The sequence below is a fragment of the Spodoptera frugiperda genome, chromosome 6, assembly GCF_023101765.2.
Source record: "Spodoptera frugiperda isolate SF20-4 chromosome 6, AGI-APGP_CSIRO_Sfru_2.0, whole genome shotgun sequence".
Taxonomy (NCBI): Eukaryota; Metazoa; Arthropoda; class Insecta; order Lepidoptera; family Noctuidae; genus Spodoptera; species Spodoptera frugiperda.
The window spans coordinates 10,891,410-10,918,646 of NC_064217.1; the positions used below are offsets into that span (position 1 = coordinate 10,891,410).

At 36.7% G+C, this 27,237-nt stretch overlaps 1 protein-coding gene across 5 annotated transcripts in view; it reads left to right on the plus strand.

The window, feature by feature from the left end:
- The window catches only part of LOC118267599 (protein PALS1), a 152,987-nt gene that overhangs the window by 8,073 nt on the left and 117,677 nt on the right, over positions 1-27,237 (plus strand). For all 5 annotated transcript variants that reach the window (XM_050694260.1, XM_050694261.1, XM_050694265.1 and 2 more), the window contains 2 exons: positions 13,592-13,725; positions 19,201-19,649. In XM_050694260.1, coding sequence (XP_050550217.1) covers positions 13,592-13,725; positions 19,201-19,649 — 583 coding nt within the window. The remainder of the gene's footprint in view (positions 1-13,591; positions 13,726-19,200; positions 19,650-27,237) is intronic.

Below are 27,237 nucleotides of genomic sequence, written 5' to 3' on the forward strand. Positions count from 1 at the left end.
TGTAGCTGTGCGTGGAAGATGCGCAGCTCGAGTATGCGATGCCAAACGCATCCACAGAAACGTAACATAGCATATCTCTGGAAGAAAAGCAGCCTAATTTTGATAACCATGAAGTTTATTAACTTCATTATCAACTGGAACACGTCCAACTTCCCCTTAGTTCTCCACTACTTCTGTAGGAGCTCATCTTACATCTAGCCTCTTTAAGCATCCTTGAACCTAAGTTTAGCATACAACTCTAGGTCCATTCCGGTAATATAAGACGTGATATTTTATACCAAAACGGTGTAACGTAACAACAAGGGCAAGCCTGTCTTCAACTCCATATATCGTCCATTTTATGTCCTCATGGCGAGCCCCTTGCCTATAACCGGACACAAAGCCAAATTCCGTAGCTTCCTAACGAACTGATTTACATAATATACGTAATTTTAGGCATTTTGTATATGAAATATGTATTAATAATAGAGTAAAAATTTCACTCGGAGTGAAAATTCTCGAATTATCATATTTACGATGAGGTATTGTGCATAATATTGCTCGTAAAGTCTTAATGTATGTGTAGGTATGTTAAATCTGTGCATTATGTAGGAACTATTACTTTCAAATTTCATGTAAGTACTTGGGTTATGTAAAATAGTATTATTTGGAGAAGTTTTAGTCTAACGCGTCTCACGATCTTCATAAAAAACGTACTTAATTGTTCCCAAATATTTGTCACGACTTGCGACTCCAGAAACAGTATCTATCTATCAATCAATACAACTATCATTGCAGCATTTCAGTTCACCTTTTACTTGTATCTAAGAATTTCCATAATAACCCTTTACGTTACGACTTGTGGAGATCCTCAAAAAAGGCCTGTCTTCGGACCTCATACAATTATCCAACCAATTATAACCAAATTCAAAAAACATTTGCAATCCAACTGTCAAGTCACTTCATACTCGTGGATCTTTGAACATGTAGGTAGGTATGTACCTACGTAGGTAGGTAGGTACAGCAGATTCTTCCAAGGATTTCATCTTCCTGGCCGCTGTATACAACAATCGGTATGCAAAAAACTGGTTAACCTTGTCAGCACCACGACTTAAACTTATAGTTATGTTGCTCGTATGAATATGGATACATCTCCTAGTGTATCCAATGGCGAGGACAATGTCATGGAATCCTGGCTCTTCAGGTATTATGGAATATCATTTGAAGAGTGCTCTGTTGGTCGATGAAGAACTGTTAAGCATCGAGTAATTCTTGGGTCTCGTTATTCCTGGGTTAGCCAAAATGTTTTCGATTTCAAATTCAGAAGAATGGTAACATAGGTATTTAGTAATAGTGGTTTATTACGTTGAAAGGATAATAACATTGTCCAAATATGCTTAGCTTCAGGAAGGAAAATGTTTTTTTTGTGTTATCAAAAAACCAAAATGACCATTGACTGGTCACTCGCTCCTATATTAGGCAATGTCCACACAGATCCTGTTGTCGTACAAAATGATGGATATAGTGATAATTGTTGGAATGACGTCATTGGCCGCGTGCAGTGTCGTGATGAATTGTTCATACATCGTGTCTAATGGCCGGTGCAGTCATTACCTCTTATTTTAACGTTTATCATCCACTGCCAACATCATCATCATCATTCTTATTGCTTGTGCTCATGATATATTGATGTGGTCAAAGATATCTACAGTTACATGAATGGAGAAATTTTTATGTTATTTTATTTGTGATTCATTAAAGTTTTTGCTGGAGTGCCCCAAGGCAGACGACTAGTGCGAATGCCTTGCAAGAACACTCAGATTGGATATATAGGTAGATTAAATTATTTTTGATTATAAATTTTTAGTAATAGCACGGTATCTGGATTGTGAGTTATATGTAAAATTAAAGAAATGGAACTGTCTGATGTGACTGCATTCGAGAATAGAGAAATAAGACTAGCAACGACTCCAAGTAGATTAGCATAGGGAATAATAGGGATACCGAGCAGGAAGAAGAAGCAAATTAAAATTGGCAATCACAAATTAGAATTTTTACTACCACAGGAACTGCACATGTTTAAAAACCATAATTTACGTTCCAAAGAAAACATACAATAATAGTAAAGACGTAAATAGTAATAAGTATCACGTGTAGTTGGTGTTTATACACCTTGATGACTAATGAGTCATCAGTCATGGTACATTAGGTATTCAATGTATCATTTGAGTCGGTTCACAGAGCTGTGTGGTAATCAATGGCTGATTGTAATTCTCAGTGGTAGTAACATTGAGTGCGACCTAAAGGACAGAATTAATTGAACTGTTTAACATCTCTGGTTATGGAGGATGGCCAAGGTCCTAGGTCCTTAGTATTTCTTGCCCTACCTCGGGTTAGATCCTAGAAATTATCAGTTGAAGCACTAAGACTAAGTCAGAAATGAGTTGATCTAGATTACATAGTATTTAACGCTGTGAGGAAACGCTTACTATGTTTACGAGCTTAAAATTTGCATGAAGTATAACTTAATCCAAAATGTCCGGGCACATGATATAATATCCGTTTCTTAAATACTCAAAAGCTAATAAAGGATAATGGAGTAAAAGATACCATTTACAAACAATGCGACAACAGACTCCAACAAAGATTCAAGCCTATCTAATCATCCAGAATCTTCAGAATTCATTACTACTCTATTCACTACGCCGTAAGTGCGTACAATCCACTCAACTGAATAAAGACTATCAAAATTTAGCCAAAATAGCTTGAGATTATCCTAAAATTATTTCCTTCCAACTTTATTTCTTGGGCTGCAGACTTTACGAGTAGCGTTATTTTGTGCCATTACGCGGCTTGCTGGGCTTAAGACGATCTCAAAACACGGCGCTGAGTGTGTGAGCGAAGGTCTTTGCCTAATTCCGTGATGATTTAAGAACACTCCCGCAGGTATTCTCGAGATTTAGGAATTAGGGAGATCGGGTTCACCAAGTTTATGGCAAGCGTTTAATGTTTCGTTTCGTTTATGAGGTTAATTCAGTGTGTGGAAGATACGTGTAGCGTACACTGACAGATTTATGAGAGGATTTACCGTTTTTTTGTTCTCTGTAACCTAGATAGATTTTTTATTTATCGTAAGCTGAGCTTAAAGCCTGGATTTTGTCATCCATGTGAGTTACGATGAATTAATAAGCAGACATCGTGATTTCATACTCGTAACTTTGAATGACCTTAGATTTGATTATTGCTTAAAAGTAATACAATGAAGAGTGTAGGTTTGAGGACATTTTCGCGTATAAATTCAAGTTAAAAAAGTGATGCTAAATTAATATACACTATACTTTACCGACAATAGAACTCCTTGCCGGAGTCTGTGTTTCCTGCAAAATACAACTTGGGTGTCTTCAAGTCCCGAGTGAACAGGTTGCTCATAGGTAGACGTGCTCCATCGTCGGCCACATCATCACTTACCACAAGACGAGATGGTGGCCAAACACCATCCTATTAACATTCTATCGTCATAACATTACTAGCAGATGTAATGGTCGATTATATTCCTTACTCGGTCCGTAAATTAAAGAGTACAGAGATGAACATTGGGTGAGAGTTATTTAAACATATTGTCTTGGAACAATGCCGGCTCGAGTAACTGTTGCAAATCTTTGTAATGACAATAGTGGAGTAATACGACACGCTGGAGGTATACACAGAAGGTTCACTTGGTGGTAGCTTACTAAATAATGGTAACGTTGTTGATTGGTAATATTTATGTTGGTATTAGTTGTGATAGGCTAGATTTATTTTGGAATAGATTCAGTTTATGATGAGGTCAGGTGCGTCTAGATGAACGTAAAAATTTTAATCTTGCTTCACGTGGTCAATTATATTCGTCTCCTGTTCTGTCTAGGTTACCCAGAATACCTATATTAATTACTTTCCATTTTTTTAATAAGTGGTTGTTGCACTCTGGGATTTTCTCCTGTGTCGTAGGTGCGTTTACAAACATACAAGTTCACATACACAAGACACCCAGACTCGAAACAATAATTTGTGGATTACACAAAGAGTTGCTCCGTGCGGGAATTGAACCCTCTGTACGTTACGCGGCAGCCCAGCCATTGCGCTAACCATGCAGTCAAACCCTCTTATTATAACAAACCCTCTTTTGTAGAGGAGGTCGTGTTGATAGCATATTACTCTACATGCATATTCCAAAATAGACCTTCTGCAATCCGTACATGGTGTATTGTACAGTTGTGAGCAGCACGGCACCGCGGTTTCGTTGCCGTTACGTCATGACGATTGTCTATTATTTTGTTACCATGTGACATGCGTGGGCGGCCATTGTGTACCTATATGATGTTTGGACGTTTCATGGTAGCTGATGGGATTCGAGAAAGTACTTCATCCTTTCTTTCTTCCTTCCATCCTTCTTCCTTCAGTCCGTGATAGTTTACTCCTGTGCTTTGAGCCTCCTCTATGTATGAGGCTTTTGCCATAATCTCCGACGGTCATATTGCAGTTTAAAAGCCTTTTAAACTGCAATCTGAAACTTGACTGTCGGAGATTATGGTTCATGTTTACCTATAGAGAACGCTGATAGATACCTTTTGGGCTATTCTGTAACTTTTAATTGGAAAGATCGAAAGGAATTCGCAGTCCGCCATGTCATTGGTTGTGAGAATAGTGTCGACCAAAGACGGGCGAGAATGCCATTGAGTTCACTTCGATTCGATCTTTCGAATTGAAAACCACAGAATAGCCTAATGGTCTCTGTTAAATCTGTAATCCCTTAGTTGGACTATCACATCACCCACGGGAAGAGAAGGAATGGTGACTACAAGGCCGAATCAAAGTAATATTTTCTATAAAAAAAATCATTACAAATAAGCATTTGCTTTGCCAAGTTAATATATGTATGTACTAAGCCTTCAGTAGGCTCGTCCGATATCTGTTTTATATTGCTCCACATCCAATCAGCCGGTAATTGGAATCACTAACTAATTGCCAGAGTTAATCAATGATGATCCAATTATTGTTTTTATACTGTGTTCGCAATAAATTCCTTTTTATTGCAACCTCTTGTTGGGTGGGTATTGGCCATCAAATAATTGTGTGTGTGTCATTTGGAAGTGCTTGTTGTGTGTAGGTTTATTAGAATACCTATTTAATATAACTTCTTGTCAGAAAACATACTTTGATATAAGTAAAATAGTAATTTTTGTCTAATTTTGTGCATTGAATGTTGTTTGGTCTTTAAATATTTGTTAAACAATAGGTAGTTAAACATCAATTTATTCTTGACATTGGCCACCCAAGCTTAAATAAAATAAAATTAAACATACCTAACAAATAAAAAAGAAACTCGAATCCATTCATAGTTTGAAATACGAACAACGAACGCATCGAATCAAACACAAGCATTGTCAAAAGTTTTGAATATCGAACGGCACGCGTTCTCTCAATCCTTCAATCAAAGAGGATTGAGTGTGTCAATCTATTGTCGTATGCGACAAATCGCATCAAAGTACACGACTATCCAGTCTTACGACATTAGAAATGACTTGGTTGCATGCGTAACATTACTGTACGCACGTTTGTTCTAAAACAATTTTAAAATAAATTGATAAAATCACGTTTCTAAACATTCTTAGACGCAGATTTCGATGATATCTGCGCACGCAAGATTCCAAGTCGTATCTGATTTGAAAGCACTTTCCTAGTATTTGTGTCGCTATCTGAATATTTTAATGGTCTCTATGGCTTTCATTAGGTGGGTTTATCTTTTAGTTTTCGTCTAATTGCTTAGAAAAAACTAAAAAAGAGGAATATAAATGATATCATGATACTAAACAGATAATAAGTATAAAAATATATGGTCCTACACCGGGCAAAATTCAAGATTCCGAAATGTCCGGAGCTGCTGACTGCTTAGCGGGTAACCGGAGCTCCAATTTAAAAAGCTGGAGTAAGAATGGGGTGGTTTTTAGTCAGTAGGAGTCCGACACTCCCTCTCACCTCGTCTGAGGCGGGAAAAAACATATGATGATTTTCCCACTTCAAAAAAAAGACTCCGTAATATCACTGCAAATTATCTTAATTAAAAGTAAAAAATATATCAATATACAATATTAATTGATCAATGTTCAATACATGACAAAGTACTTGACTAAACCAAAAACAACACAATATAGTAACATATCAAATCAAAATATGTCTTCCGACAAAAGTTCGCGGAAAAATCCCGCCGCTAACAATCCCGAATCCCGATGGAATTCCGCTGTCTGTTCCCAGTTCTGACATTTGATATCAAGTAGAAGATTTGTGGTCTGTAATGACTACAGTTACTCACAAACTTAATATACAGTGTAGTCCGTTTTGTACGACTTCGCATATAGCAACCAACCGTTTTTAGCGACGAAAGTTTAGGCATTTGTTTGGTTTTAGTATAAACTTGCATAAATAGACATTCGTTTATTACGACTTCGCTTACAACGACTATCCGCTTTTAACGACCGAATTTCACACATAATTGTCCGGTTACAACGACACAACGACGAGTGTTGCTGTGTTTACAAATAATTCATAGAAAAGAATGAAATAAAAGAATAGCCATCTCAGCTATCGCCCTGCGCGACGCCTCTGATTGGAAATTGACTGTTTATTTTATGCATATGTACGAATTTGTAGGTGGGTAAAAAATGGCTTCCGTTAAACCAAAATGTTTATATGAATGAATGAATATATAGAATGTATATAAACGTGTGAGGGTGTCGTCGCAAGGACAAGTGGAAGAAGCACTATTGCAATGGTTTAAGTTGCAACGTAATCGGGAAATACCGATAAATGGGCCTATGCCACCCATGCTTCAAGAAACTGCAAACTTTTTTGCGAACGAGCTAAACATTCCCAATTTAGATTTTTCGGCGAGTTGGATTAATCGTTTCAAGACGAGGCACAATATTTCGCTGGAAAAAATGCTGGCGAATCCTTGTCGGTTGAACAGAGCGATGTGACTCCCGTGGCTAGCAAGAGTTTGGCCTAATTTGCGAGCAAGATTTTTTGAATAATTGATATACATATTCTGACATTTGATATAAAATGAGTTTTTTTATGAGATTGAGATGTAATATCTGGTAATATAAAAAAACTTTTTTCTGTTCGTTTAATACTTCCGGTTAGTATGACGTACATGTCACCGGTTAGTCACGTTATAAATTTTACTGTATTTGATTATAATGAGACCGCAGACTATCCAGTTAGTTGGGAGAGCAAAGTTTTCTTTATATGTACTTTTGGTTATGTCTTAGTAGGTAATGTTCCATGATTGGGTTATGAGAGTAGCCATAGATACATACAGAAGGTTTTATACGCGGTTTGAGAACTATAACAATAATATAATTTTATTGTAACTTTCGTGAGACACACTAAATTCTAGATGGCTTGAAACTAGTCGATTTCGTCAAACAGTTACGTATGTAAGCCGATAACATATAATAATTCAAATAATTTCTTTATACGGAAATGTTTCAAATTGGTATTATTTCTGCAATTTTTGCTCCTCCTTTCCTCATACTTAAAGGACTTCATAAATGAACCAGATATCTGTTCTTTAGTTCAAAGTTCTACTTGATTCATTTGATGTCAGCATCGATTTTTGTCTTCACTAAGTAAAATTCCCCGACCTACATTTACCTCTAACGATAGTGTTAATAACTAAACAATGTCATTTCAAGAACTGATAGCAATCTAGTCAACAGTTCCGCTTCGACAAAAGAGATCAGTACTACCTTCTACGTGTAATGGTGCGTCCACATCTGCCTAACTGGCGCACTCAGAGACATTTAATGATTACTTATACTATTCCTTAGTAAAGGTTTTGTATCGAAAACAATTGCCAAGGAAAAGTTTAAGTAACCATTAAATGACTGTAAGTACGGTGGTAAGTGAGACACTCGCGAGCAGCAAAGGTGGCATTCGCACTTAAAATCATCATCATAATCAGCCGAGAGACGTCCACTGCTTCTCTTTGGGCGAGGCGAGAGGGAGTGTCAGACTCTTACTGACTAAAAACCACCCCGTTCCTACTCCTGCCTGTCGAGCCGGAGTCCCGGTAAACCCGCTAGGTAGTCCGCAGCTCCGGATTAGGCATCAGCCCTACTGGGCCCCATCTGTGGTGGTCTGATGGCTCTTTGAGGCGCGCGCAGAACACGACGCGCCGCACGCACGAACGGCCTCCCCCTTAGTCCTCCACGTAGAACGACAAGCCGCCACCGCACTTAAAATGCACGCACTAATTTCCTAAGATGCTCGCGAACGTTGCATTCGCACAGATGTGGCCGCATCATTATATTATAGTGACATGACAACGGTAACATTCAGACAACATGTAACACGTAACCATACGACAAACAATGTAATATTATCTTGCTAATCACCACCTCAGTCTTCCTTTCATGCTCTACGCTCCATGCGTGCTCTGATGCTTATCATCGTCAGGGACTGGAAGACTGGCTGTGTGTGAGATTGTTGTTTGTGATAGAATGTGTAAACGGAGGTGGATGTGTAAGTGGTGCAGTGGCAGACGTCTCTTGACGGTGTGTATGTGTGACATAATTTTCAGTTTCGTTTTATGCCGGTAAACGAGCTGACGGTTCAATTGATGGCAATCGCTGCCGCCTATGGACACTTAAAACACTACAAGTGCGTTGCCGGCCTTTAGGGGGTTAGAAATTGAAGGGTTGTTGGGAAATCGGGGATTGGGAAGATTGGGAAAGGGGGTAGTTGGGCCTCCGGTAACCTCTCTCATACAACGAAATATAACGCAAGTTGATTCACGTCGGTTTTTCTGTGACGTCGTGGCATCACTTGTGCCGCAGCATGGCTCTCCCACACTTAAAGTAAAGCTGTGTGATTTGGAGGAACTGAGTAATTTGTACTAGTTTGTTTATTGAATAGTGCAAATAAAACTGCGTTGATTTGATTTGGATTTCAGTTTTGAGTAAACGGGTTATATCATAAAAAAAAATTCACTGCATCACCTAAAGGTTTGACTGGTAGAAAATACCTACGGCATTAAGCCCACCTTTGTACACACTGATGTGCATAAAGAGTTGAAATAAATAAATAAATAAACGGTTTCGAAATTCATCAAAATAAGTGAAAAACATAGAATTAACTGGTCAGTCACAAACCATTGAAAATCAACTATAAAACCTCGGATTTACAACATCTAATTTCAATATTAAACCTGACATTCATAATTCGATTTCGATTTCAATAATAACAAAATTGATGGTTGTTGTCATAATATGATTTCCATAGTGTAAAAAACTACTACACAAGAATGTTTATATATTAAACTAATCAACATAACTTGTAGTAATTATGCAACTAAACTGGATTCCAATGTTCTTCACTATTTACATTAAAATATATGCGGAGTAGACGAATTTTGTGAACATTGGAATATCGATATTATTTATGTGGTCTAATGTATATTTGTGTTTTTGTTAATTTAGTTTTTTTTTTATTTATATTGGCGACGCACGCATATATGCGTTAAAGTATACATTTTCAAGTAACGTTCGGACATTATTCTATATTATTTTCTAAGTATATTTTGTATCTAATAATTATCGTGAGATATACTAAATTAATTAAAAATCACGGTCAAGTCAGAGTCAAAAACCAAGCCTTCTAATTCAGTATGCTGCGCGTCGTGTCGCCGTGACTGCACACTCTACTCATAATGAAGAGTCCTTCTGTGACTCGAAACTAGTAGAGTTTTTCTGTATTAATTTACGAGAGTAAACCGTGATTTGTAGTTAATTAAGTATATTTTGAATGAAGGCATTATTATGAACCTAACTGAAAAACACATTCGGCGTACAATACGTATGAGAACACAAATATAGAAACTGAAACCGACGAAGGCCCTTCGAGATCATCAGTAGCACTAGACTAAAGACGAATAATACAAAAGTTAGTGAAACGGCCCTAAAAGCCCATTACTTGAACAATAATTCACACAACATCTTACCCAGACAAACATCCTTCAAGATAGATCTAAGAAAAAACTCGAATCTACGCGACAAAAACCACACAAGCAACAATAACCCTTAAACCAAACACCACAACCACCAAATTCCCTTGAACCTCAACTAATGATGATGTATCACCTATCTTTGACATCAGAAAGCGACTGCGGTTCTGGACACAGAATAATAAAGCTTGAGGCTAGACAGATAGGGTTTATAATGAATTGTTTTGTTGGACAAGTTGGTCAGTTAGTACTGCGGTGAGTACGGAACCAGTTTTTAATATACATTCCAGTGCAAACGAATAGAACGGTACATAATATGTGTACTTATGTCTGTGGTGCAGGGGCTAGGGGGCTGGTTTTTGTACAAGGACGATGCGGACATATTTGTGGTCAGCAGCTTTTAAAGTCATTCCCTGACAGTAAACAAAAAGGTACCTTTATATTAGCTTACTTTTCGCAAGTGATGTTTTTAAGTCCAAGTTATCAAAGAGCCATCAGACCATCACAGTTGGAGCTGAGTAGGACTGATGCCTGATCCGGAGCTGCGGACTACCGGGGCTCCGGCTCGGAAAGCAGGAGTAGGAACGGGGTGGTTTTTAGTCAGTAAGAGTCTGACACTACCTCTCGCCTTGCTCAAGGTGGGCGAAGTAACTGGATGATTTACTCCCCTCAAAAAAGTTCGTATTTCTTTTTTTGCATAACCACATAGGGTTGATAGATCTCAAACTTTATACGAAGTCTGGAGCACAGTTAAAAGAAACTATAAAACATATTTTCATTCCTATTCTACTCATAGCTTAAATATCATAATAGTAAGTTACTTCCTAGTAAACGACGCGACACTTAAAATACTCGACACATACTTAAAACGGTACCACGGTACTGTATTTGTACAAATTGTAGCAAAACTGTCGCCGTCAAGTTATTATTACGGGATTATGTATTACACGGTTTGTATAATTCCATTTAAGGCATAAACATCTTGTTGTATCACATATTGTGTCACTAACCGCTAGGTATGTGGTGATAGAATGCAGTACATTTTGTCAACATCCCTAGTCTTGCCGCGGGTGTTGGAAGTTTAAGGTACAGAGAGTCAAGTTTTTTAAGAAAAGGAAAATCTTTCGACCAGGCGAGGTGATCGTGCCTGACGGGTTTCGGAGGTCAGAGGATCGTTTTCTTAGGGAACTTTAATCTCTGTTCCCTAAGGAACGTGCGACAGAGCTGACTGAGCAGCACCAGCTGTGTTTCTTGATAAACTTTAACCTGTTAATCTGCGATATCCAATTCGCCTGTAAAGCATTGGAGATTATGACAATTTCTATTACGTAGGAGACTTAAGTTTAGCAGTCAATTAAAATAGAAATAAAAACTGTTTTAATTTAACAGATCTTACTGGTGTATATACCTACCAATCGTATATGAAAAACTACTTTCATTCATACCAAAGTACACAAAAAATAACCTAACTCACTCCCGTATTCAAATCCCATAGCCAACATTTACGTTTACAACCGAGGGTCGATGGGCCAAAAATGTCCTTGGCTCAGAACTCAAAAATACCTGGTATTTTCACAGCGAAAGTGCTGCATGGAGGCACATTTCTCATTTTTACGACTTTACCCTTACTTGCTACTTTCTTACCGGCATAGTAAATAAGTTACCTGCCCCTTGGGGTACTGTTGATCATCGTTGGATGGTTGGAGGGTTACTTCTGATTCTGTGGTAACTCTAACTTTTTGGGAGTGTTTTTAAAGTTACATTTGCGTTGGTTAGTGGTTGGTGGTTATTTATTTAGTTTGTTACAGTTATTATGTGGTGACAGAAATCATGCATCTGTCGTTCAAAAGTATAGTTCTATTTATTACATATACATAGTTCCTTTTATACAATTGTAACTTGACATCAGATTCACTGAAGGAAAGTGGGATTCTTAATCCATAATATAGACCGGGCATAGATCAAAGGATGAGCTGCATTTACGATAAAAAGCTATGCTCAGTAAGAACTTACCTTAATCCCTTCAGATTATTGGACCGGGTCGCATTCTCTTTATATTAATTTAGAATTTATAGATATTTAAGTTTTCATACTTTATACAGGAGAATTTTAATTTTAATTTGCATAAATCTTCACCTTATGGACAATATAAATAGATTTCTATTTCTAAAATATTCGCACACAAATTCAATGTAGATTTATCTAAATCGGCACCTAATGCGTGGGTAGCAGAGTTTAATGTTATCTGCATAAATCATGAATGCATCGCTTCGTAATACAAACGTTAGTTCCTTCAATATAGTCAGTCAGTCAGTCAGTCAGCAACAATGGTTGACTCACTCGGGAGGCGTTCGATTGCCAACCGAATATTAATTGCACCATCGCATCGCTGCTCGAATCGATTCATTCGATTTCAATGCACGCGGCCTCAGACGGTGTTTATGAAATTGGTTTTTCGATATTTATGGAAATTGAAGAGGTATTTTGTTTGGTTGGCTGGTCAATGTGACTTGTATTGTTTTAAGTGCCCCCATTTTTTACTTTGGGTATCTATTTACCAAAGTATTTTTTTAAACTGACATGGTCACTAACACTATCATTAGAACATGAGACGGGATATTTACCGTGTTTATTTAAATGTCGATGAGTTGCCGATATTTTGGCACTGTTGCAAGCGCCATCGATCACGGATGAACTGAGTAAATATCCCGTTTCAAGTTGTCAAGTTCTAATGATAATATTATACCAATGCGTTGACTGTAAAATCATTCAATCAACTATTTTGTTCGACATTTCTATTGATGCTAAATATACAAGAGTTTCATGAAACCTATTAAAAGGTAAACAATGAATTAACATTTCTTGTATTGGCGTCCGTGGATTACCAAATGTCGCTTATAATGTTATTAAGATTTTAATGCTAGAAAATTGTTGCTAGCTGATTATTCTCAAATCATGTTATGTGAACATAACCTTTTACGTCAAGTTGACTATGTGTCCAGTGTTAAAGATTAGTATAATACGGCTTAATGAAGTAGGTAAGCTCTTAATCCAATCTATGGGACGTTGTGAGGCTGCATTAGAGGGGCGAGTCAGCAGTTTTAAAGGTGTTTACACATTGGATGAGGTGAGATTGACGCGCGGTTACTGGCGACGACGGTTTCACACTGATAGTTTATTTTAATACTGATGAACTTCGAAAGGGAAAAGATTACCTAATTAAATTCTTGTAAACATCTAAGTACTGATTAAACCAAACAATATTTTGTTAATGGTATGGTACTGTTTGTATGACTCAAGTTGTGTATCTCGATCTTAAAGTTCGCATTCTCAACTAATTTGCGTAATCTTATCATTGATTTTAACCGAATGCAATGAAAATAATCAAATAAAAACAAAATGTTTGCCAGACAAATGTCTGCCATGTCTTGGTATATACGACAGATAAAAATTAAACTTGAACTTTAATAACCTCCTTGACACTGACACCTTAAAAAAGTCTGTTAAGACTATAAAATAAATGTATTTCTTCATAAACCTACAATTAATTGTCATTTTCTTTGTCCACAGTATCGGATATCGGGCACAATATAATCCAGGATGCGTTCCTCATTGCCGTGGAGGAGCAGGCGCGGCAGCGCTTGCAGCGGCTCTCGGCCCTCAAGCGGATCACGCCTGTTGACATGTCCAAACTCTCTGTAGAGGTAAGATTGATCTTATTATACTTCCAATAAAACATAGAAAAAATAGCATAAAGCATAAATCACTTTAATAATCAAAACCATTATAATTTCCCATGTCCCCTTCCTTCACTATTTTGTTAAAATGTATATGATAGAGAGAGTAGGTGTATCACATTGGGTTTACCCGGTATGTTTTTTTTGGGTAGGAAAAATCATCCAATGACTTCTCCCGCCTTGGGTGAGGCGAGAGAGAGAGTGTCAGACTCTTACTGATTAAAAACCATCCTGTTCCCAATCCTGTTTTGAGCCAGAGCTCCGGGAACACGCTAGGTTATCGACAGATGCTATAGCCAAGTTTTATTATGTACGAAACAATGACATATATAAAATCTACACAGTACTCATCTAAACCTACTCTTCAAAATGATAATGAAGATGTTCTAATAGCTAGAATAATCACAAACCAATCACGTTACAAAACGTGACGCGTCCAAACTGTCAACAGATATAAGGATAATGTATAAAACATGTTATGTGTTACAATGCATCTTGTTTACTACTTCATTATAAGCTAGAACATACTTAACTGAATATTCAATGTTTACAATGGGCGTTGATGATCGCGCGATAAATGCGTTGGTAGTTTGAACGCGCGTGTTACAGTGGGTGGGTACCTTAAGTATTGAAATAGCGGAATGGGTACTCAACATTTGGAAATGTTGAGTACCTAGATATTGTATTCCTAAATTCTTTGGGAAATAATACGGTTTTGAAAATTTCATCCTAAGATAGGCTTTAAAATTAATGCTGTAGTATAGTAAGCGACCATGTTTTTTGATAAAACAGTTTTCGCATGTTGTATATTTTTATTCTTAAACTTCTTTTTACTCACTAGACCTAGATTCCTTCTATTTATACGCATAACATTAAATACTATACATTAGGACAAAGGCACAAGTGCAGTTGGCCTGCATTCAGTCCACCACTCCACTTGACGAGGCCACTCGACTCTGGTCCAAGGCATGGGATGTAGCGGGCGAGAGAGAGCGAGAGCGAGAGAGAATATGCGCAAAGCCTTACTTAATCTATGTTATAGTCCAATCAGATTCTACACGCTAACATTACCCCTTTTCCGACCGAAAATAAATCGGAGACTTCTCTTGCGATACTCGATGATTATCAGGATAAAGATAGTCATTCTTCGATTCGAAGATCCCACTTGACTTATTTATCTATATTTAGATAGAATCAATTTGTCAACTCTTCTGTTGTGTATAGTTTTTGATTAGTTCTATGTTGGTGTTCCATCAGAATTACTTTGTTCTTAGGCTATAAGTGAAATCTAAAACAGAGAGAATATAATTAGTAAGGAGAATAGAATTAGGAATAACTCCTGGCTAGGTAGATGTATAGGATTTTCGTATCAGACACTAACAAACACTTCTAACTACAACACCTGAACAAAATTATGCAGTCACCACTATGTACTTGTACAGCTAGCTCCACTGGCTTGGTTTCCAGTCCACTCGACGACGAAGCCACTCGACTCGATGGCCCAAGTTAGTCTCCACAGCGTATGTTCGTAGATATGAGGAGCACGGACAATAGATTAGCCAGGACAATGCGCAAGTGAGCTGGCCTGCATACACCGACGCACACTTCACAACGCCACTTAATTCTGGTCCAAGGGAGATGGTACAGCGAGTTGTGTAGGGAATGCACTTAGAATATAAATTGTAGTAAGGAAATTGAATAATATTTCAATAACAATGTTTACTTTTAAATATAAAACGTAGTAGTTACTACATATTTAAGGTAAATTTAGTTGATATAAAGGATACGCTTTTTGAAGCCATAATTGACGTATGTATTGCCAAAAGCTGGCTTGTTAGATGCCCAGTCTTCCTCACAGAAGCCCGGCAACGCCGCCGTATGCTTATAACTTCTCCAGTGTAGTTGGTGTTTATATTAATAGGGTGATTTCTCTCTGCAATTGCCCCCATCTCATAAAAAGATTCATTAATTACATTTTTGTTTCTCAGACATAATATTTTTTTACTTCACCTATCGCTTGTAACTTGACCCACACCTCAGACGGTTTGTACCGTCATCTCCGGGCGATTCGTTACTTCCATTCGCAGTGGAGCGCACTTGATTCACTCGCTCGCTTCTGATTATTTCAATAACATTTGCTGTTAAAACAAGTGAAAAAATCTTCCTTTCAGCTTCATCGTCCACTGTAAAATGCGAATCGTATTTAGATTTTTCTCGATTATTTTCAAGTTTAACTTATTTTTTTTATATCTACTATTCGCTTCATTTGAGTTCCGTTTGTATGTAAATAAGTGTTCTGTTGCACTTTTTGTAAGCTTCTATCTTCTGCATTTTGTGCTCTGTGCTGAGTTTATTATCAATAATCTTGTGCAGAAAAATTATTGTGGCCTTAGATTTTGAGTCTCTATTTTGATCAATAATTTCAATGTTTCAACAAAGTTTTATTTCTATGAAATCAATTATAGCAATTACTTGCTTGATCTTTCGCTCTTGAACCGGGAAAACCAATTGATATGGTTAATGGATGAAACAATTACTCAATTGATGTTCGAATGTAGAGGTGTTGGCTTTTTGCAGTTTTCTGTTAGTTGTGAGGAGCAAATAGAATCCTATACACAAAACTCTTGCCCAAAACGATTAAATAATCCAACCCATTTTTAAGGACTAGAGAATTGATTGTTACCGTAAATAAATACTTCTCTCCTTTTATTTTTTTATGTTATAAGCCGGTAAACGAGCTGACGGATCACCTGATGGTAAGCGACCGCCGCCTCTGGACACCCGATACACCAGAATGCATTGCTGGCCTTTTGGGGGCTAGGAGTTTAAGGGTTGCTGAGGAATCAAGGATTGGGAGGGGGTAATTGAGATTATAAATCATAAAATAAAAAGCGTTTAAATCAAGTGCCCTCAAGGAACTGACGTTTGTGATTTTATCCCAGTTCCAAAAGTCATAAAAAAACTTATAGTTGCAGAAATATGTTTCTCCCAAAATGATCAGCTTCAATATGAATGCCATCAAGGGCCCACTTGTTGCACCGCATTTTTAAAATTAAATGTCCCCATAGTCAAGTGGAGTTTTTGCCGCTAATTGGGGTCGAGGCACACCGTGGTGACATATTGTTTAGCGCCATTAACATTTTTCATAAAAAACCATGACGCAGTCATCTGGTGCGCGTTATGAGATGGTTCAGCTTGATGGCTTTCCTTCTTTTGTTAGGTTTTTTGCAATTTTTATTAAATGTTTCTAATTTTTTTAGGGCCTTCTTTAATGTTACAAGTGTGTGTTGTTTTTTCCCATGCCCATTCCATATTGAGGTCTTTGTATCTGCTTATACGCTAATTTGTCATATTGCAAATGCATTTAAAAGACAGAATATTTTGGTTAACCGTAGCGGTAACTACAAAATCAATAATTATATACATCTTGATAAGAAAGAAGTGTTATTAACATAACATAACTTTCTATCACCGCACCGCTCGCCATCGACAGAGTTCACGAACACACATTGAAGCCCAAGTGATCTCGTACAGTTCGGCTACAGAGGGATTTTCCCATGGACTCTCCGATTGAGGCTTTCCCAGTAGTCTACAATATGGGGTACTTCAAGAAGGGAGTAAATAGGTCGGCTAAGCGCATGTAATGCCCCAAGCGTTCATAGGCCACGGTAACTACTCTCCATCAGGTGGACCGTGTGCTTTTTTACCACCGCTGTGGCACAAAATCTTAAATCGTCTTAATACATTGATTGATAATAAATGTCAATTTCTTCTCCACCAGTATTATGTTCCTAGTACTGTCAGTGATTATCTTCTCAGCACAGCACGTTTATGTTTTTTATCACCATCTTGAAGCGGTACGGAAACCTACACTCGAGTAATCGTGTTAAATGTGCTGCGAACGGCGATAAGTGGCTGTGATGGCTTCAACATTGGATGGGTTCGCATACCGTATGATACACTTACTTACATACAATATATAGTATGTATATAGTGTATAGAAGTTACGGTGTTAATGTCTTAGTGGTCTATTATTTGCAGCGTTCGACTGACCGGTCTTCTGGATTGTCCTGGACAATTTTAGCATATTTTTGGACATTTCTGGCTTCGAAATTCTTAATATTTTCGATATTGGGTAGGTACTTTTAAACGGAGCAACAGACTGGCCAACTTTCAGAAAAGTTTTAGTTAAGCTAAATTTCTATGCAAAATCTTCACCTATCTATCTGCAATAAAGCAATGGTTGAAAGGATAATTGGTCTAAGCGACATTTTTTTTATATTATTCTATATACATATTCGCAATCATACATTTTTTCGCTATCGTCTAATGTATAATATCAATATCACAAAAAAAACTCTTAAATCAATCAGCCACTCAACGGTCGATATTATTTTTTGCACATTGCGTAAATACCTAAATCCTTTACCTTGCACAAGAGAAGTGGAACTATAAAATCTCATAAAGCAGTCTATTTTATTACTGAAAGAAACCTTGCCTACCTACAAGTACTACATTCTAAATCAAATGCGATTTAATAGCTTTAGATTAATAAATAAATAATTTCTATTATGACTAGTAACAGACAATAAGGTCAGATACCTCGTGTGCCTTGACATTGTACCGCTAACACTAAATTAAAACTGTGCTGACTTATTTCGAGGTCTGTCAAAATTGAAATGTTTTTGAATAGAATTGGTCTAATTTATCCGGTTGCATTGTTCTGAACTTCATTCTGTATAGTTATTATGTAAAAAGTAGTGGGAAAATTCACATTACCTATCAGCATAGATATTAAAATTATCAAGCGTATGGTTATACTGATCCGGAGCTGCGACTATCTAGCGGGTTTACCGGGGCTCCGGCTCGAAAAGCAGGAGTACGAACGGGGTGGTTTTTAGTCAGTAAAAGTCTGACACTACCTCTCGCCTCGCCCAAGACAGGAGAAGTCATTGGATGATTTTCCCCTCGTAAAAAAAGCGTATAACTATAACCTTTAATCCCATATGTAATAACATATATCTGGTGATAAGTGAATCTTGCCTATTGTATAATACCCATGTGCATCTCTGCCTACCCCTGTAATTGAGCCACTGAAAGTCATTACGCTAGTATTATGTACAGTTAATTAAGTTACGATACCATCAATATTGCATGTTCAGTTTGCAGACAACGGCATTCAATTACACTATCTAATTTGTGTTGTAATCGGGTCAAGATGACATTGTCGCCGGATTAATTATCTTATGTGGCCCTGCATCACTGCTGTAGTTTAATACAGCTGAATATGATGGCACAATAGAACTTTATTATGCGTAAAGTGGCTTACCTATACTAGGTTTAGTAACTTACTTAATATTGTTACTTGAATTTTGTTTAAAAAAGGTCTGCAAAACAGACATAATTTTGCTTAATTTGACATACATTTTATCTTTGTTCCAGCTAAACCGCAGAAAACGAACTCAGCCAGAAAACAGACAAGAGCTAAACGGCTACATAGCAAACTCGACCGTATACGTCACATCGATCAACGAGAACGGAGCGATCGAGAGCAAGCCGACCATATCTTCCCCGAAAGCCCAACCCAAATCCCTCCAGGCGAAGCCAGCCCCAGTCATAGCTAACGGAATCGACAAAAAGAAAGACATAATAAAAGAAGAAGATAAAGTGGAACCAGAGAAACACGAAGTTGACGCGAGTGAAAAGGTTAAAGTGGTTTGTGAGAGTGATAGTGGAGTGGTAGTGGATAGGGATATTAGTGACGCGTATAGTGTGGCTAGGGAGCACCTGAACAACGGCAGGAGTGAGAAACTGATTGGGGAACAGCCTGACCATAGGATCAGAGCTACCGCCATCGTCGAGAACAATAAGCTTGGACCTGGAGAGAACCGGTGAGTTTTAGATGATAGATTTATTATTGTGACAAAGCCTTGCTAATGGTCCTTAAGTTGGTCATAATAATTTATTAGGTGAAAAGGTAGGATTCCTACTGATAATCATTTCATAGCCGTGTTTTTCATTCGACGTTATAAAGTTCGGTGTTGTATTTAAAAAGCCAGACTGGATTGAGTTATTATTTATTTAATTGTAATGCCAGATAAAATAACTGGCTTGGAACAACAGCACATCCATCGTTTTGCATAAATTATGTGAAAATTGAAACGGATTTCATTCTTTACAGTAAATATTTCCCCACTTTTTGTGGAGATCATAATTGTTCGAATAAATAGTATGTAGTTCGTGAATGGAGGGGTAATTTTCTTTTTTATATTTGATGATTTGATTTGATAGATCAGGTTATTTGTGTTAGATCCGGGTAAAGTAAAAAGTTTTAGGTATTTTAAATTGAGATTGTTAATAGTAATTAATCAGTGCGAATTCGCATATTTAGGCCGTGGGTCCCTTTGTCCGTTGTGCTGCATTGTATCGCAACGGTGTGATGTAATGGGGCATGTCATAAAATATGGATATCGACGGTTGAAAGGCTAATTGAAAAAAATGTCACTTAGTTCAATTAGGCTTTCAACCGTCGATTTGGAAATTATTCTGACAATAAATTCGCTATTTTATTAAAGATAACAAACAGCAAATATTACTGGCGATCTCAATACTAAGAACAAGAGTCATTATCTTTATTTTAAAAGCAATTTAACGCAAAAACCTAATCCAACTAATCTAAGCAAAAAACGACGAATTTAAAAATAATTCCAAATTGATTGATTGATTGATTGATAAAAACCGTTGTCTTAGAAAGTGAACGAGGTAGGAAATGATTACTGAATCACAGTCCAAGGTCAGACAGTCAGTTGCTGAACACTGAACACTGAACATATACCATTGAGATCAGGTTACAGAGACACGGTCTCAACTATCCAAGTCTTGATTGCCCCTCTTAATATTGTGATTACTAGTCCCAAGTGTGTCTTTTGAGATTGTGATGGGAGTTCCAGGGGATTTTAATGATGTATTCCGAGTAGTTTTGGTCTTAATACCTTTGTTAATGTTTTTGGTTGGGATTAATTTGCTGTAGTTGTAATGTTTTCATCGTTTCTTTAGTACATAGTTGTGTGGTTTTTGGGGGATTGTGTTGAGGAGTGTTAAGGATTACAGTCGGTTTTGCAAGTTAATAGTCTGTTCTTTTGCGAGCCATCGCTTCTTCTCCTCTAATAATATCTTCTGATTTATTTCGTTGCGGGATCAAAGACAGTCATTCATGTCCCTGGGACGCGCCGGACTTCAATGTTCCGGTGTTTTCATGGTTGTATCTACTGTAGATCCTGGTGCACAGGAGGTGCAGCGGTACGGGAGGTTGTGGCGGGCTTGTCCCACAAAAAAGTCCTATGCAGTGAACGTCTAGACGTTGAAGTTGTCCATATCAACAAATTTAATGATGATGAATATTGTTTTGCCTAAATTTTTCCATGGAATGTTCACTTATTAGGAAGAATGTCACTTTACTGACAAACCAACCCAGTCCCTTCTTGCATGTAGATACAAGAGAGACCGCGAGAATTCAAATTCTTTCGCCGTGAGCATAGTTTTACTTAACCTAGGATTCTTATAAAATGCCATGCATTCAGAAATGTTTGTGCGTTCCATTCTATCTTCTATGGTATCTATGGTATTTTAATTAAGTTTGCTATGACGCTGGATGTCGGCACTAGGCTTTGTATCGCCATTTTGTTTTAATTGGAAGGCTAGTATGATGTAGTATACTTTTAATCCTATGTCTTCGTTATCTTAAATTATATGAGATGGTCTGTAATAGTTATTATTAACTATTTGATTAAGTCAGTCACTTGTTGATTTGATATCGGTTTTAGCTTGCTTTCTGGAAATTCTTATTAGTCTGTTTTTTTGATCTTCTGATTAAAGACACAAATTCATAAAAAAATCTACACTTTCTCACAAGTTTTCTGCAAGATTTCTACTTTCAAAACATATCAAACAATAATCAACATAGTCAAATTAATCTAATCGCGAATATGTACATAGAATTGGTATTCCTATGTTTTTTACTAGACACCCAGTCAGTCTTTGAATTCCTAGCGTCAATTAGACTATGAATAGTAAGGCAGATAATAAAAATTATGCAAATATAAGCCACGTCTCTATATGTAGTGGGTTTCATTATTAATCCATTCACGTATCTTCCGCGTTCAAGATCGGTTCGATATCATGGATATTGGCAAGCTATCTGGATGGGACCGGGTTTGAATACCTTCCTTGGTTATTAAACAAGAGTGTGTAGTGACCATCTTAAAATATTCTTGTATTAAATTGGAAAATGCGGGTTTGAAATCACTTAATTGAGAAAATTAGGAATATTTTACGGGAATAATACATTCATTATTGTGTTATTGGCTTACTCAAGAAACTGTTTGATGAGGAATTCGATTAGTTTAAAGCCATGCTAAAGGCTCATATTCATGAGCAGCATTCCGCGGAATGCTTATGAAATGAACTAGCATGTCTCACAAAAGTTATAATAAAATTAGGGAATAATATAGTTTTCAATATAAACAAGTAACTAAAATTCCAAATCAGTCAGTCTATCGTTTATTATTGATTATTTGAATCGTAATTATTCATTTAGCACGTGTCACGTAAAAGCATAAGGCATTAACAAAAGATTAGTACACGCAATTATAATTCGTATTTCAATTGCAATACAGTTATGAATGCTTTGATAAACAATTAGCTTAGTGATTTATAGTTTTAATTGTGTCTTGGGCAATCCCTGACGCCATTTTGTGACGTCATTGTACAAGCAATTGTTCAATGATTGCTTGAGTCATCAATTATAATTGTATGTAAAAAAAAACAAGAATTCTGCGCAATTAGGTATATTGTTTATATGTGGCTATAATTGTGTCTATTTTAATTTTTTTTCGTAAACTATGTGTGGTTCAAAGTTCTTTTCTTTTTGTGTGTGGTCAAAATTGATTGATTGATTATAAAGTTGATTTTTTGACTAAGATAATTGAGGACGGATAAGATAATATGAATACAGTATGTAGTTTTATTCTCGTAATCGATAAATTCTTACTTTAGCTGATAGTGTTTTATTCATTTTTTTATTGCAAGTAAAAACTATGTCATTAATTCTACCTTTTTCGCCAGTATTTCCCTAACCTTAGCAACTACAATATTGTTAAGTTAAAAATTGTAAAAAAATATTCGAAAAATAATGAATTTTAACGAAGTTATTCGTCTCATCTGCGACCTTGCGCACACGCAACCTCGGAGAGGCTTCTTGATCACGCTAGGCAAAAAACCAGGCAAGGTTAGTCTGGACTCAAGTCTACTTTTTTAATGTAAATTTTTACATTGCTTTTATTTTATCTGTGAAACTTTACTGGGTTATTGAAACTATTGGACTGAAGATACAGATTAAGTTCGAGGCTTTCTTGCACTGTTTTTTTTTTTCATGGTATTTATTATTGACTTACTTTTTAGTTTTCAGTGTTATACAGATATAACTTATCTAGCTATCTGTGGTCTTTTCCATATTCAGACGTCTCAGGTTCACTCACAGTCATCGCGGTTAAAATTAAATGTCCAACCCAAAATCCAATCAAAAATTTTAACTGCAGGGTTGGCGCGGTGGTTGTGTAATTGGCTGCCGTGCAACGTGTAGCGGGTTCGATTCCCTCACAGACAACTTTTTGTATGATTCATAAATTGTTGTTTCGGGTCTGATTATGTGAAATTGTATATTTGTAAATGCACTCACGACACAGGAGAAAATCCTAGTGTGAGGCAACGTCAGAAATCGAAAACCGAATTATAAAACTTGTAGTTGTTTGTTCAAATTGAAGAAAATTTTAATCTTTCTTTAAAACTTTACTGCAGTCACCTAAAAACACGATAAATTCTACTTAACCACAGCCAATACTTAAACCTAATACATACTCAACTTCATTACCATCCCTAATAACACCATACACACCGTATATTCATCCTATATTTATCTCAGTAGTACCAGTAGCTATGTCTATTATATCTCTGTAATTATGCACGATAAGATCATGGTGATGCTGACCAGTATCGGACGGAACATGCGTATCAATGCTTAGGTACAGGTTTTTAATTTAAATGATCGTTTCTGTCTGATACATCTATCTATTGGATAAATGCGTACTTACACAACAACGTCACGCATTTTTGTCCCTGAAGGTGAAGGGATAGGCAGAGATGCACATTACGGCACGTAATGTCACTGTACAATGTACACCCACTTTTAGGGTGAGCCTCCTACCATAATATACTTACATATACTGGGAGCAATTCCAGGCACTGAGACACAGAGAAATTTTCGAAAAATCGAAAAAGGCCGGTAAATCTTTTCCCGACACGGGAATCCAACCCAAGTTTACATTTTAAATAATATGCGTACAATGGGTGGTTGTTTGTTGTGGATATGAAAGGGTGTTTGCCGTTCTTTGACAGCATCGTGGAGGATTTTTTTGATATTCCAAATATTTTTTTATGTCTCTGGAGATAGTTTGAAGTGAAGGAGGGAAGAGGGAGACTATCGCTCCGTTTTGCCCTTTTCATTCGTTTTAATAGCAAACTAAACTGCATCATTTTCAGATTACAGATCTTAGGAGACGTACTCACCCCTCTGTATACAGTTAAGTGTAAGGAACCCAAAAGACACAGTTATTATAATTTTCCTGTCCACTGATCGACGCAGACGCACTAGTTAGTTTCAATTTTACAATTACGTACACTGTGTACCTCTCCCGTTACCCGCTAGATGGCGGTACTGTCGTTTGTGGATCAAGCTGAGATTTGATATAATGCCTTGTAATAATGTCAATATTATTATATGACTTCTGTTTATAAAACTAGGTTATTCTTCTTAAAAAATTATAGTAAGTAAAAAAACTTCTCTCACAAGATGCTAAGTTAGCCAAAGTATGAAATACTAGGTCAACTAAATGCATAGTTTAACAATGTTGATGTGCAATATGCATAACTAAATATCACGTAGACAATATCACAATAGTCTAAAACAGTGTAGCTCGAACAAATCGCATTTTAAAATTCCTTCCATAGCATTTAAAATATTTATCGACTATTTTTTTTATTATAATATTTCGAGTTTGGAATTGCAAATAATGGTTGTTTATCCTAGGATTTATAACAAAAAAATATTATGTACACCTAACAATAATCATGTTTTTATTTTAATAAAATGGATGACTATTCAAGTCATAACATGATCAATCGGTAATTATTGCAAACTCATTCTTTCCAGTCAATTGATGACAAAAAATCTAAGTAAGTAAGTAAAATATGAATCTAGAACAGCATTGGTCGCGGTCCAATCGGTGTTCCGCTTCGATGGGTGCCACCCCTTGCATCATGGCCACCATGCATGCTGTCTACCTCCACATAATGGGCAGAGCTTCCCATAGTCCTATGGTCCAAGCCAATCCATGTGCGTAATAGTAGTCTTTGTAATAGAACTATTTTATTTTAAAATGGCCAATTTAAATGAAAGTTTGGTTTTGAATGGAAGTTTTTTTGGAGTTTATAATATTATTAATCAAAATTATAGAAAATGTTCAAAATATTTGTTTGTAAATTGTTATTGAAATAAAATTGTTTATAGTCGATTTGAAACTGCTGTTCTTGCATTAAAATCCCCTAAAGAAAATAAAACGAATAACGTAATGTTTTAGTAGAACCACAGAATAAATAGTACAAGTAGTAGTACCTACTAATTCAACCGCTACAAATACAACTAATACTAATTCTAAATCAAATAATGGAATTATTACACCAGTATCTGACCGCAAGGAGCGTCACCAAATCAGCGTCACTAGTTCACTACGCGACATCTGAATGATCCTATTGGGAAAATTCAAACTTTTCATCCGTTATTACGCTACGTTCTCAACAATAGAACGACCTCAGCCTTGCGCGCGCGCACCCAGGTAGATCATGCCGACTCAGTCAATCGCCGGCACTTGTCGGAGCAACACTTGTCGTTAACCGTCTTTGTAAGGATAGGGTGCGTACCTGCCCCCACCTGTACGTCACCCCCCTCCCCCCGGAGGTGCGCGCGCGCCGCGTCCCACGCATCCCATTATTTGTATTCAGAATTTTTTCGTGATACCCGCCGTTGGATGTTTTTTGTTGTAATTTGAAGTGAATGTTTGGAATTTAGTGTTTTGTGTTGTGTTGTGATGTGCACTGTGTTGTTCTAGGATGCATTACAAACAATTGTTCAAGAGGTAATGTTTGCTATTTGTTTTACTTTAGATTCAGTAAGTTTTCAACTGTTGGGAGAAGTTGTTATGAGGTCCCGCGGGGAAGTTTTCAAGTCGTTAAGCTCAGCCTTTGAGAGATCATTGTTTCCTGAGTCGGTTGTGGGCTAAACATGGATTATGTCGGGAACTCTGTGTTAAGTGGGAATGTTTGGGAACATCCTGGAAAAAATACCATGAGGGAATCAAAGGAATGGTATTTTAGTCCAATTTAGAGTAGCAGTTTATGTTTAACGGTTTTATGAATCTGTATTTAAGGTTTAGATTTATGTAAATATTAGGTATTGGTATTTTAATACCTATTTACCTATTAGGTATTTGATATGAACCTTTGATATTTCCTTCCTACGTATAGTTAGATTTACCTTACAACTATATATTTACAAAGTTCATTATCCTTGTCAATGTATTTAATAACCATTACATTTCCTATTAAAGTTATTTAGGTCGATATTCCAATATCATTTCCTGAAAAATAAAATAAATTAACGTTTAATTACTGAATCCTAAGGCCAGTATCTGAACAACAATAACAGCTTATTTTCTTTGATTACTAGGCAATATAGATAATCCCACGGTAATCAAAAACAGGATGTACTAATTACCTACAGCTATAAGTGTAATGTTTGTGAGAAATATTGCAAATGCTTTAGCTGAGGAAATCTGTGACTCTGCAGTGACGAAATGTAGAAAGTGAAAATTTAAAGATTCTAGTTTTGATTATTACCGTAACTTAATGCTGATTTATTAAATAGGTACTATCAGAAAGACTTGAATGGATTTATGTTTTAGTATGCATAGGCTTACCTAGTATACGAATCAATGTTGACGATGAAAATGACGGTAAATTGAATCTTTCAAAGGTTTGATATCTATGGGAAGCATTCGGTTTCATTGTATATTACTATGCACAGAGTGTCCCTTTCTAAGAAAGAAGCCATTATAACAAACAGTAGGAAATGTCGTTACTAATGCTACCTTTTCACAAGTCACCAAAGGGCTACAAATGGAATTTAAGCCTTAATCACTTGAAACAAAGATGGAATCACAAAGTTAAGAAAATAGAAACGTAAATCTTTCAGGGTATTAACAATAATTTCTAAAAACAACACGTAATCATTTCCATAACTGCGTTTAGATCATACTCCTACGATCCAATTTCAAGAAAAGACAGATACAGTTAAGAGCACCAATTATC